At 35.3% G+C, this 11,447-nt stretch overlaps 1 protein-coding gene across 1 annotated transcript; it reads right to left on the reverse strand.

Annotated features, from left to right (window-relative positions):
• Positions 1 to 10,102: 10,102 nt before the first annotated feature.
• Positions 10,103 to 11,235, reverse strand: LOC106134570 (uncharacterized). The gene has a single exon (XM_013334655.2). It carries the CDS (start codon positions 11,187 to 11,189, stop codon positions 10,233 to 10,235), a length of 957 nt encoding a protein of 318 aa, XP_013190109.2. The 5' UTR covers positions 11,190 to 11,235; the 3' UTR covers positions 10,103 to 10,232.
• Positions 11,236 to 11,447: the final 212 nt, after the last annotated feature.

The following is an 11,447-nucleotide window of genomic DNA, read 5'->3' on the forward strand; positions in this document are numbered from 1 at the left end:
GATGTTTTCTGTGTACATAAATAGTAAATAAATAAAACAATAGTACAGTACAAAGGCGGGCTTATCCCTAAATTGTACATACATACATAAAATCACGCCTATTTCCCGGAGGGGTAGGCAGAGACTACCTCTTTCCACTTGCCACGATCTCAGCAAACTTCCTTCGCTTCATCCACATTCATAAATCGTATTTAATATTATCTTATTTTTGACGACATGCTGCAATAACCTTAATTCAAGCACATTGTAGCCATGTGTTGAATGCCATAAAAATAAAATAAATTCAGGAGGCGACATTTCGCAAATAATTTCAATGTTTTATTTGCATTATTATTGTGGCGCGGTAACATGTTTTCGTAATCATACGATATAAAGTAACTCTTGTAACAATGAGAGTCCAAGTATAAAATGTAACATAATTATGTTATTATTTTCATTCTTCGACAAAACTAAAAAGCATGTGATAAAAGCTTTTTTTTGCAAAGAAATCGGAATAATATTAAGTGACTGACTTTATTATGGAAAAGACTTTTATACGAGAACTTTATAAAATAATAATACCTACTGTAAAAGTAAACTCAACATTTATTATTAGTTATGGTAAAGACTAGTACATCATGTAGATGTGGGAAATAAATATCAACATCCTCTTAGTGTTAAACCGTTTCAGGTTATATATACATACATATGGTCACGTCTATATCCCTTGCGGGGTAGACAGATCCAACAGTCTCAAAAAGAGTGGATGACCACGTTCAGCTATTTGGCTTATTTGGTTGTTAGCCCATCACCTGAAAAAGAATCCCAAGTTTGTAAGCCTATACATACATACATACATACATATAATCACGTCTATATCCCTTGCGGGGTAGACAGAGCCAACAGTCCTGAGCGGACTGATAGGCCACGTTCAGCTATTTGGCTTTAAGATAGAATTGAGATTCGAATAGTGACAAGTTGCTAGCCTATCGCCTAAAAAAAGAATCTCAAGTTTGTAAGCCTATCCCTTAGTCGCCTTTTACGACATCCATGGGAAAGAGATGGAGTGGTCCTATTCTTTTTTGTATTGGTGCCGGGAACCACACGGCACTGCCGGGAACCACACGGCACTGCCGGGAACCACACGGCCTATCCCTTATATAATCCTTTATATTTCTTAGTTCTCAGAGAAAATTCTTCTCAAATATTTTTATGAAGCGAGCTTTTTGTTACAAAACATTGCAATAAATTCGATCCATTAATTTTCTCCTTTCTCCGACACTAAGTACTGAAACAAGTCTCCAACTCGACAAGTACAGTCGAGGCAGCTTTTACGATTTTCTTTGAAAGTGCAATTAAAATGAACTTCAAAAGTTGCACCATTATTTGCAAATGAACAAAACTCTTAATCTGAATATTTGTCGCTAAGTAGAAGTGTTTCCTGGACTCAAGATTTTTTTTATTTTTGAACTGAAGATGGAATTTATCTTTTGGATGATGAGCAACTTGCACAACGTGGCCTTCGAGCCTTGAGTATTGACTTTTTTTCTAATAAAATAGACACAATTTTGAAATTTATGAATCTAAATGCCAAAGTTTAAGGTAGTTGACGGCCTCTGTGGCGCAGCGGTAGTACGCTTGTCTGTGACATCGGAGATCCCGGGTTCGAATCCCGGCCAGGGCATGATGAGAAACGAACTTTTTCTGATTGGCCTGGGTCTTGGATGTTTATCTATATAAGTATTTATTATAAAAATATAGTGTCGTTGAGTTAGTATCTCGTAACACAAGTCTCGAACTTACTTCGAGGCTAACTCAATCTGTGTAATTTGTCCCGTTTATATTTATTTATTTATTAGTGTCTGGTTGCTAGCCCATCGCCTCAATGAAGAATCCTAAGTTTATGAGTCTAAAAAACATAATATTTGTTTGTATGTACAGTACAATAAGTAATGTGTATATTTGTTTAAAGAATTATGTTCAAAATTTAATCTCAGGTCGTAACACAACAACAAATTCGGCTTAGCTATAAATCCCGGTCGTCCCGGTCAAATTGTCCGGGAAGATGTGATTGCCATCGGTTATTTTGATTGATGCACGCTCACCCACAGAGTATAACAAACACGATAAATAGATACGACTAAAGAATTAAATCAATTAGAAAAAGTTTTGGTAAATTATCATGTCTAAGGTGTCCAAAACTGACTGAGTTTGTAATAGAAAATACAGCTTCATTGTGGAAAGAGATGGTCTCTGTCTACCCCTCTGAAAACGTGGTGTATTTTTTTCTACGTCAATGAAAAATACAAGTAAAATAATTTGAAAAAATAACGATTTTCCAATGATACTAAAAGTACTGGTATTTTCAAAATTACTAGTAGTTTAGTTGCCGCCGTAAATAGTAAACTATGCCTCCCTGACGTTTTTCTGCCATCCATCAACAACATCTAAATATTTTGTTGCTGCTGACATGAAGGAAAGACAAACAAACAAGCACTTTCGCAATGACCTAATTATGTGATGTTTTTAGCTTCAGTCCACAGCTTAGACCTCAAATCACACATACATTATTACTAAACAAATAAATACCAGTAATGCAAGAATAACATCAACATTTTGAAAACATGTTTGCATACATTGTGGTTTATAGCAAACTACGGAAAAGTTACTACAAATTTTATGAAGGTTGAATAGCTACATAAAGAGGAAACAAACACATTTCCAGTCCATATTAGTATGGATTTTCGTAAAATATAATTAGATTTTTTCGTTTTTATTTTTGATTGTTAAATATAATTATTTTAGGCAGTAAACAGAATATAATGTTCCCTGCTGAATTTTCAAAGCTGATTTAACTAACTGTTTTATATAACAAAGCTCTTTGAGTCTGAGCTCACAAACGAATTGTTCACAAAAAATATGTGAAAAAGAAAAAAAGAATTTGCGCGTAGCAGCGCTAACATCTGGGAATAGTTTCTCTGCAAACAACAAACCCGCTTTTCAGTCCTCGACCACTTAAATATATAGATCGTATATATTATTATATTTATTTGTTTGAAACGTTGCTTTTTGTAAAGCACTAAAACGCTCCATGCCGCGTGCACTTGTTTTTTGGTTTTGCAACCGATCATATTTCTACAGTTCGTGTTTGTATATTGACTTCTGTTGATAATTTGTATTGGTTGCCAAAAAAATAAAATAAATATATATAAGACAATTGAAATGTTGAATATTGTATCTACCTATAAATATTGGAATAATGTGCGGAAAAAGCTGATAAATAGACCTCAGAATTTTTGGGATACAAAACGTTATAATGGCTCATAACCATCAGTAGCTACGCTATACTAACCAGTATTTAGTACTGCTAAATATTCCGGATATTTTTGACTCATTATTGGCATGAGACTGCATTCTCAACTATTTTTAATTTAAAACTCAAAATCGGGCAAATTCATCTTATAAAGTGGATACTATGCGTGATGTTAAATTCAACATTTTTATCGTCTATTTTTTCGAATGTCAATGTTCTTCATCGACCGACGCTCAATCAAAATAGTCTGCCGTAATTGCTGGCAGGCGAGAAGATCGATCCTGTAACACGATACTCAATAGTTATATAAAGCGCGTATTCCACTTCTCTGTTCAAGCGTGGTAAACTATTCAGGTACTAATTCAGAGTATTTAAACAGTTGCTTGATGATTCTGTAACTTATTCACACTAGTGAAAAAGTATTCAAATAGTTGCTAGGTGATCCAATAACTTAGAACATACTTGATCGAGGTCTCATCCGGATAAATAAAATATTGTTTATTGGGTGACTAAATGCTATTTTACTTGTCTGAATTAGTAATAAAATCATTTGGAACGTATTCGTTTAGTTAAAAGGAACATATGCTCAATATAATGCTTGTATTTTTAAATTCAATGTAGGTATGTATTTGATAAAATAGGTCTCAGCGTCACAAAACAAATACGATTTGCATCTTTTCCCACTTTCCGTAATTCCCTGAGCAGAGTTTGTCGAACCTGAGTAAAAGGATTGTCGCTCGGAGCTCCCGCGGGAGACGCCTGCGGTACAAATCATGTTGAAATGTTTTTACTGAAGCAAACCGATAAATGTAATCTATTATTTTGCCGTGCCGTGTGGTTCCCGGCACCAACACAAAAAAGAATAGGACCACTCCATCTCTTTCCTATGGATGTCGTAAAAGCCGACTAAGGGGGATTCTTCTTTTAGGCGATGGGCTAGCAACCTGTCACTATTTGAATCTCAATTCTATCTTAAAGCCAAATAGCTGAACGTGGCCTATTAGTCTTTACAAGACTGTAGGTTCTGTCTACCCCGCAAGGGATATAGACGTGATTATATGTATTTATGTATTATTTTGTTGTTTACAGGCGAAATGCATTGGTTTTCGCTGTATTGAAAGACACGTAGAGATCGCAATCAAATACCCATTCGGATTTCTGTGGATGCATACAACTATTTGGTTTGAATAAGCTTTTGCTCGCGCCTTCTTTCAGATTATATCTGAGGCGAGCAACACTGATCCCGACTTGTCACAGATCCCACGGGAATGATACTTTTCAGGTTTGAAAGATGCCATGTCCGTATTGTAGTAGAAAACATTTTTTATATATTTTATTTACATAGAAGAGAATATATTTTTAGGCAAAATGTTTACCTTAAAATTTTTCTCATAATTTTTAAGCGATGCAAAGTTTCGTTGTGTATGTACTGAGAGCCCATTAGCGCCTAACAACATTTTGTGGGGTAAATGTAGCGAAAGCTGGCAATATATTTTCAGTTTCCACGGTGCCTTAAATTCTAGTAGTAGTAGTATCTGAAAATTCTAGATCAAATGTATTTTAAAGTTTTTTTTTGTATAAATAGAAACCTAATTTTGATGGCAATTCAAGATTAAAATAAACGTAGGTACTTTTAATTTAGCATGTAAATTCCTTATCCACACTAATAATAAAGAGGAAAGATTTGTATTTTTGTATTTTTGCATGTTTGTGTGGAATAAACTCAAAAACTACTTATCCAATTTTGATAAAATTTGGCACAGATATAGAATAGACTTCTAAAAGTGACATAGGCATAAATTTGTTTTGAAATAAATTAGTTTTCAGGTAGATTATTCAACATTCATAAAGCAATCCGGGAAAAAAAGCGCTACCGAAAATCTTTCCATGCGTGCGCTGGATCCACTGTTGATTATACAGACATACACTGTATTACAAAAATAAAGGTTTTTTGCAGATCTATAAAAAAGTCCGCGACACGATATATCTAACTTCTATAATTTAGTAACTACAAGGTATTTTGTGCGTAAAAAATAATGTAAATTCAAAGGTCCGTTTTGAGAATTATTATTACACAAGCATATTAATCCTTATGATTGAAAGTTGTTTTATCATCAAGATAATTTTACGGAGATAAACTTTGTCCTTTACAGCTCAGTGATTGGATAAATAGATTCTGAAATATCGTGAAATTAAAAACACGCACTCCAAATTATTTTAAGTACCTATGTCACGCGAACGCGCTTGCCGCATAGGTACTTACGCGGTGTCTCGGTAACCTAAGCCGTGTGGTCAGTTCCTTACGCAGCGTACGCCACCATAATTGAAAATTTTGAAGCTATTTGACTTAGAAGTGCTTATAAACACAATTGTCCACCCGTGCGAAGCCGGGGCGGGCCGCTAGTGTAGTATAAAATAACAGTAACTTCACTATTCCTGTCTCTACATCTATTTTCACATCACAACATTCATTTATATCATGCTGTTCTTTATCTTTTCACCCCCTATCATGCTATTCTTTATCTTTTCACTTCTTGTTATCAGTTTTAAGTCACAACCTATCATTCTCAATGTACGGACCCACGATTATCACACACCATTAGTGTTTTATAAGTGCTTCCTCAGAGGCGCGTCATACAGCTTCGCTTATCAGCCGCTACCGCTTACCGTCGCCACAATTTATCTTCAAAGTAATTTGAGCTATCACGTGCGTAAGTCAGGGTGCACATTGGTCGAGTAGTTCACTCGTCGCACACTCGCCTATTGAAGGTTACTAGGCTACGGTAACATTAATACGCCAGAATTACACTTCAAATTAAGAGTTAAGCGTCATTTGCTTGCGGCGATAACAAATACACGTAATAATAATACCGCAAACAAATAAGCCTAAAATTATAACTTTTTACTACCAATTTTCTCGCTACATTGCGTAATTATTTTTCACGATCTACCAATGTGAAATCCTTAATGTCGTGAACATTTGGCAATGACTCGGCACTTGTGGGCAATTTGTTACTTTATATATAACACAGGGCGCTAATAAACGTATGCAACAGAAAAACCTACTAACATCTAGCCGTTATGTAAGGGGAGGTGGCGACTCCAGTGAGAATTATGTAGGTACTCTTCGAAATATTAACAATAACCCCCGTAGTATGGCGCGACGCTGTTTTTATCGCACGCAAAATCGCCGCTGTCCTTTTTCACTTTATAATAAAAAGCTAAACAGCGAAAGGTTTCCGCGCGATAAAAACGGCGTCGCGCGTACTTGCTACGGGGGTAGGTAAGGGATTGTAACGTATAGCATAGGCTCTGCTGACCGGATTATCCTTTTTGCTTTTTAACAAAGCTAAAGAAGGCTCGGAAGAGATGCTTCGTAAGATATACTAAGATACAAAAGTTAATTAGAAAATATCCACATAGCTGAAATTTTAGAAGAGAGAAGAATAATAACAAATATTAATCGATGTTTTACATTCCTAAATTAATATGGGAAGAAGAAGAAGTATATATGCAGCGAAGCAAATTGAAATTAAAAATCCTGTTCCGATAATATTAACAAGAAAAATTTATTCACATAATTTAAGTATGAAACTTCAAATGAACTTCTAATACGATTTGATGTTCTCCAAAAGCTCGTTTTCCGAGAATTCGTCGTTTGATCTCAAACTTATGAGAGATTTCATTAAAAATACTGTCTTCCAGATTTTCTTATTATTAATTTGAGTTGTAAACAACATGAACAGTATAAAATTAACATGCCGAAAAACTTTTTACTTTAGAATATAATAGGCATAGTCTAAAAATAGGTAACAAAGAGATCAAAAGACAGAGGTGTTACCGAAATAAATAGAAGAAATAGTCCGTGTTAATTAAAAACTTCCAGATCTAATTTGGTTTAGGTTTGCAAAGGTTATGAAAGTCTTCCTGTATCTTAAGATTTTTCTTAATTATATCCAAGGACTATAAGTACGTAGTTATAAGTTGTCTCAAGAAATAAATGGATTATTACAAGATATCATTAGGAGTGCTCATAAACCCAAGCAGGGCAGACCAAGCTATTAAGCTCTAGCATTAAGTAGTTTATTATAATATACTTCTCGTAGTAATCCTAAACAGAGATTATTCTTATTATATTGGGTTACGTAATACCCCTATAGTTTTTATAATTTGTACAAGTAGTTTGTTCTTTCTCCTGATCGAGTTATAAATAGATTTTTCAATTATTTAAGAAACCTCTCAGGTTTACTAACGTCCAAAAAATTAGCTTCTTCATCCAAAACGGCTATCAAAGTAGGCAATTGGCACCATCTTAGATGTCATTCGCCACAAAATGCTCTTCCAGCCTGTCACTGTAATTTTTCCAATTTCCGTTTAAGATATCATACTCAAATAAAATGGAGGTTGGTAACATTCAATGTTACCATTTTATTTCCGTAAAATTAAACGAGTGTATGGTATTTTTTTGTTCTCGTCACCACTGATAAATAATAGAGATGCGTTCGGTAATAATTTATTTATTACTATGAGAAAACCAAGAGTCATTTTCAAACATCTTTTAAGGTTAGGCTACTAAATTTGAAATTCTTATGGAAAAAGGCCGGTGTGTGACAAGTGATTATTGCTACAGAAATCAGAATAATATATTCTGATTTATAATACAAACGGGGCCATCGAGTCCCTTGAATATTGGTTCTGTTTACCCCGCAAAGAATAAGGACGTGATAATGTGTATGTATGTAAGACCATGATAAATTGAAGAACTGAAAAACTCAATTTATAGCTGCTAGTCGTAATTTATTCTCCGTTCCAGTGACTGGAATCTCCGTTTTTGTTTTATATCAGCCGCAACACTAATGGAAATGTATGTCACAACAATTTGTGTGACACTCAATTGTATGATACGTCATTTCTGTAAAGAAGATTTATATGTGCCGAGATATTTACCAGCCGATTAATTTCGTTATAATATGTACGACTAGCTTTTATCCGCATCTTTTTACTAATATTTTATTAGTAAATTTTCTTCTCAATTAATATTAGGCACCGTTGTGCCATCTGTTTGTTTAAAACCAGTTTTTTCTTGAAACAAAGATCCGTATTACCTACATTTTTTAAATTTACTAGTATTTCTGCATTCGTTTTATTTTGAAAACGTAGCCTGTATTAAATCGGTTACAGGGTAATAAATAAAATTTGTGGTTGTACTAATACACTTCAATAAAAGAATATTAAACATCTTTAAAAGAAAATGATATAAAACGAGTAATTTTCTCAAAACCACACTTTTTCAGTCCTCGCGCGTCTCCTCTAATTGGTACAATGAACGTTTCTTCACAAAATATCTAGAGAATGTAAGGATAGCAGAGTATTAGATAATATTTTTATTTAAATTAATAATAGCGTGTAAGGTCTAACGTCAAGGGAAAAGACCGATCAAGTTGAAAATATTTTTTTTAAATGTAAGCCCTGTTAAGCGCTCTCTCAGACACACGTTTAAACTGATATTAACCAGAGAGAGGGCTAAACAGAGCATTTATAACAAGACTCGAAAGTCACTTAAGTTTTTTTTAACGTGGAAACAATAGTTTTTTAGAATCAATCAATCAATCAAATATTATATTTTCTCTCAAATCTTAAGCAGTAAGTTCATCACATAGTTAGTATCACAGAGACTGGTGTCTGAACTAAGCTGATGCTCGTATCTCAGAAACACCAGCCTCCTCAAAGAAATATATTGTATTGCAAAGAAATAAATATATGCGCATGTAAACAATATATTTATTTATTTAACTTAACATTTATGAAAAGTTAATTTACACCCAATAAAGATAAAGACGTGATCATATGTATGTATGACTGTATGCATCTGTCCCCTCGTTAAATTTGTCTCAACTCAAAGACAAATAAAAAGCTACACTTTAAATAGCTTTAATTGACGCAATTACGCAAACTCAAGTAATGAGCGGTTAATTATAAACGAAAGGTTGGTCCGTCTGTGGTTTTGTCTCTTCGTGGTGCTCCACAATATTTAAACAGGCTTTCATTGAATGGGTTGGTTTTGTTTAAATTTATTACAAGTGGAAATTTTTAAACATAATTTCATATTTGATTAATTTGATGACCTGACGTCGCTTATTCCCATATCTGAGGAAATTTCATGAAATACTCTCTTAATCAATCCCAGATCGAATAAAGCTTAATGCCAAATTTCAAATCAAGACCTTGCAGTTCGGACTCTGCGCTGTTATGTCCTATTTTATACAGAGGGTCAATGAACTTGATGCACGTCTCCTAAACATACATAATGGCTCTATAAAATGGCATTCCACGCTTGATCGGGCACATAAAATCTTAATAATGGCTGTGCAGTCACACAACAAATAGTTATAAATAAACAACGCACGTCTCCTACATATTTTACGGCGAAGAGGGCTCTATGAACTTTCATAGCAGTTGCTAGCATCCGCAAAAGGAAGACATGTAAATTTATTATGAACTTTTGCTTAGCGATTCTCACAAACTTTCGACAGCTTCTTGCAACACTATATTTTATGAAAATGTTGTCAGTCTTCCTACGTGAACGTGGCCAGACACTAAGCTTCTTTCTGGAAGTCAAAACGGGGATCGAAGCCAGAACTATGATATTAGGTCTTCAGCATATCTTTCCATAACAGACTATTGTATCATTAATTAAAAGCTATTGTTCAATTATTCCAGATTATATAGTATAAAATAATTTTGAATGTGGATGATGAGGACAACTAGTCCTGATTTATAATTTTTGACGAAATAAAACTCTGGACTCGATAAAAAGATGTGTATTCGGAAAAACGTTCAAAAAAAGGCGGGAAGATTTTTCTTCTTTTTTTTACAATGGAAATTGCGCACAGATAATTAATTGGCGCAAACATGCCCCCGGGCGTTGAAAGCCTTTCTTTCAACCAAACTCTGCGTCGACGGGTAGTGGGCAAATCCTATTAAAAGCTCTTCGTATGACTCCAACAGATGTGGTGATGTCTGCCACTCGAACAATTCCATCTGATCCAGGATGGACGGCAATGACTCTTCCCAATCGCCATTTGAGAGGAGGTAGATGATCTTCCTTTACGACGACCAATGCACCCAGCTTCAGTGTATCGTTGCCCTTTTGCCACTTGGTTCTGTGCTGCAACTCAGATACGAACTCCTTACTCCAACGAGCCCAAAAATGCTGGCGTAACTGCTCTATTCGTTGGAAACGTGATAATGAAGCAGTGGAATGGTCCTTGATATCATGCCGTGGAAGTGAAGTAAGAGGCCGGCCTATCAAAAAATGTCCTGGAGTCAATGGGGTGCAATCTGCTGGATCGGAAGACAGAGGCGTCAGTGGACGTGAATTTAATATTGCCTCAATCTGGACTAACGTGGTGTTAAGCTCTTCAAACGTAAGGTTACAATTTCCCAACACTCGCCTAAGGTGGAATTTTGTTGACTTAACACCCGCTTCCCAAAGACCGCCGTAATGAGGGCTATACGCAGGGATAAAATGGAATTTGATACCATCATTAGCTAATTGTTCGCTCAAGGAATCACAATTAGTTTTAAGAAACTTCGAAAGTTCATTGCAGGCCCCTACGAATGAGGTACCGTTATCGGAATAAATATCATCGGGCTTTCCCCGTCGCGAAATAAATCGAAATAATGCTAGTAAATACTTATTACTCGTTAAGTCACTCACCACCTCCAAATGGATAGCTTTAGTGGTGAAACACACAAAAATTGCAATGTACACTTTTATCAGCTTACATCCGCGACCTTGCCGACTAGCAGCCATGATGGGACCAGCATAGTCCACACCAGTGCACTGAAAGGGGTAACCGCCTGGAAGGAGACGCTGCTGTGGTAAATTGCCCATTATAGGACTAACTGTTCTACCTGATATGCGACAGCAACGTACACACTTACGATAACAAGTCCTCGCTAAATTTCGTCCGCCTATAGGCCAGTACGAATCTCTAATAGAAGCCAACATCAATTGTGGGCCTGCATGCATTAACCTTATATGTTCAAATTCAAAAAGTAATTTTGTAAATTTATGAGTGGACTGTAAAATAATAGGGTGCTTTTTCTCAAAACAAAACAAGGAATTAACTAAGCGTCCTCCAACACGCAT

Source organism: Amyelois transitella, chromosome 13 (genome assembly GCF_032362555.1).
Source record: "Amyelois transitella isolate CPQ chromosome 13, ilAmyTran1.1, whole genome shotgun sequence".
Classification (NCBI taxonomy): Eukaryota; Metazoa; Arthropoda; class Insecta; order Lepidoptera; family Pyralidae; genus Amyelois; species Amyelois transitella.